Raw genomic sequence first — 2,538 nt, forward strand, 5'->3', positions numbered from 1 at the left:
CGTTTTGAAGTAGGAGGAGAAGGTTTTGCCGCAGGAAGCACATCCCTGGGGCTGGCCGCTCCTGCCCTGCTCTGCAAAGGCGACAGGAGAAGTGGCTCAGTCAGGTGGGGAGACAAGGCCACGCTGTGCCACCCCTTACGCACACGAGCCCACCCACAAGCCTGGGGCAGGCTGTGCTCAGGAGGGGCTGCATCGCGTCAGCGTTTGCACCATCAGGGTTTTAATTGGGGACAGGCGACTGCAAAGGGCTTTTCACTTTTACGGAGACCAACTCGTCCTCCCTTCGGCTTTCCTGACGCGCGGATTCGAGTCACCGATTCCCCAGTGAAAGGCTTGAGGGATCGCTTTGCATTCCTGTCACACGCCACCTATCAAGGGCCACTCAGTCCACTCTTCAACAGCAGCAATTTTAAAGGGGACAGGAAGAAGCTTAATAGCTTAATGCCACCATGAAACAGCAAGAGATGTTAAGAGGGAGAGAGAGAAGGGGAGATGGTCCTGGGGAGCATCTGGGGAGAACGAGCCCCGGCCCGTTCTCAGGGTCACTTGGTCCCGCTGAACCCTCCTCCCTGCCCCATGCAGACAGACCCTCCTCAGGGGAGGAGCAGGAGCAAGGCGGGCATCGGACTGCGGGGGGACACAGGGAGGTTCAGCGCTCCCCTGTCTCTCAAAGAACCCATTCTGGGAGGGAGAACCCAGCTGGGTGAGCACGTCTAGCGAGCAGGGGTGGGTGGAAACTCAGCAGCACCACATCCACACAGCTGGTCAACCCCTCCAGGGATGGGGGCTCCACCACTGCCCTGGGCAGACTGGGACAGCCCTGCACAACCCCAGTGGGACAGAAATGGCTCCTCAGGGACAATCTCATCCTCCCCTGGAGCAACTGAAGGCTGGTTCATCTCATCTTGTTGCTTGTTCTCGGGGAGAAGAGACTGACTCCCACCTCGCTCCAACCTCCTGTAATTCAGGGAGTTGTGGAGAGCCAGAAGGTCTCCCCTGAGACTCCTTTTCTCCAGGCTCAACTGCACCCGCTGTTTCCTCTCATCCTATTGCTTGTTCCTGGGGAGAAGAGACTGACTCCCACCTCGCTCCAACCTCCTGTCAGGGAGTTGTTGAGAGCCAGAAGGTCTCCCCTGAGCCTCCTTTTCTCCAGGCTCAACCCACCCCGGTCCCTCAGCTGCTCCTCAGTGCACTTGTGCTCCAGCTCTGCTGCCCTTCTCTGGACATGCTCCAGCCCCTCAATGTCCTTCTGGGAGGAAGGGGCAGCACAGACCAGCGACAGCCAATGCCATGGGCAGAGCACAGGCCTCACGCTGAATCCTGCTCTGACTGCGGACCTGGACAACAGGCCTCACTTTCTGGGGGTGAGTGAGGTCTAACCTGCCTCACTGGGACAATAAGCCATCAAAACTGCTGGGATAAAATCCAGTCATTACGGACTGTCGAGTGAAACCTGCCGGGAGACAACCCAGTATTTTTATATTGAGTATCTAATATTTTGGGCTGTGAAGAAGCACAGCAACATGCTGAGCAGCAGCAAGACCCTCCCAGTTAACCCAGTCCCAGCTCTCCTCTCTCACTCTCAGGGCTGAACTGAGGCGCTCGCTGCTTACCCAGCATGGTGCCCGCGCCCCAGGAGCTGCTGCAGCCTCCCTCGCCCGGTGCCTGCTGCTGGCTTTTCATCAGCTTGGCCGTGAATGAGGGCATCGCGCTGAGCGCCGAGTTCAAGGCAGTGTCCAAACTCTCCGATAGCTTCTGTTCGTGAGAGACCGGACCTGCAAAGAGAAGCACAAACTCGAGAAGCGGCTGCCGGGAAAAAGAACGCACAGCAGAAACGCGCTGCTGCAGCCTCCCTCGCCCGGTGCCTGCTGCTGGCTTTTCATCAGCTTGGCCGTGAATGAGGGCATCGCGCTGAGCGCCGAGTTCAAGGCAGTGTCCAAACTCTCCGATAGCTTCTGTTCGTGAGAGACCGGACCTGCAAAGAGAAGCACAAACTCGAGAAGCGGCTGCCGGGAAAAAGAACGCACAGCAGAAACGCCGCTTTGACCCACCGAGGTGCTGGGATGGGGATGTGGTACCTCAACTTTAGGTCTTAAAGATGAGGGAATATTTCAGCCACTAACAGAATCTTGGGGGGCTTATTTTTTCCTCTCTGTCTCAGCTGTGAGTCAAGGGATAGAGTGAAAGTCAGCGGCTTGGCCCCCTCCCCGCAGCGCTCTGTCCTGTGCGACACTGAGGGCGTTGCGAGAACGCCGTCAGCATCATTAATTCTGTTAAACGCGTCTCCCAAAGGACTCCTTTGAATCAGGGCTGATGAACCACGCATGAGCTCTGGGGGCTGAGCACTGCGCTGTCACTGATGGCTGGGCACGGCTCCCCCGGGAGCTCCTGCAGCCCGCAGGGCCGCAGGGCCGGGGCACAGCCCCAGCGGGAGCCATAAAAATAACTCATGATTCCTCCTAAAACAGGGAACGAGCTCTGGACCCAGCAAGCAGGGCAGGAAGGTGCAGCATGAATCCTTCCTGGCCTTGGCCCGTG

General features: G+C 58.0%; 1 protein-coding gene across 1 annotated transcript in view; it reads right to left on the reverse strand.

Moving 5' to 3' along the window:
* Window positions 1-3: 3 nt before the first annotated feature.
* Window positions 4-2,538, reverse strand: part of UBOX5 (U-box domain containing 5) — a gene marked incomplete at both ends in the record, with an annotated part of 4,686 nt that continues 2,151 nt past the window's right edge. Inside the window, 2 exons of the mRNA XM_010142292.1 lie at window positions 4-71; window positions 1,614-1,775. Of these exons, the coding sequence (XP_010140594.1) occupies window positions 4-71; window positions 1,614-1,775 (230 nt within the window). The remainder of the gene's footprint in view (window positions 72-1,613; window positions 1,776-2,538) is intronic.

This window comes from Buceros rhinoceros, unplaced genomic scaffold (genome assembly GCF_000710305.1).
Source record: "Buceros rhinoceros silvestris isolate BGI_N320 unplaced genomic scaffold, ASM71030v1 scaffold7118, whole genome shotgun sequence".
NCBI lineage: Eukaryota > Metazoa > Chordata > Aves > Bucerotiformes > Bucerotidae > Buceros > Buceros rhinoceros.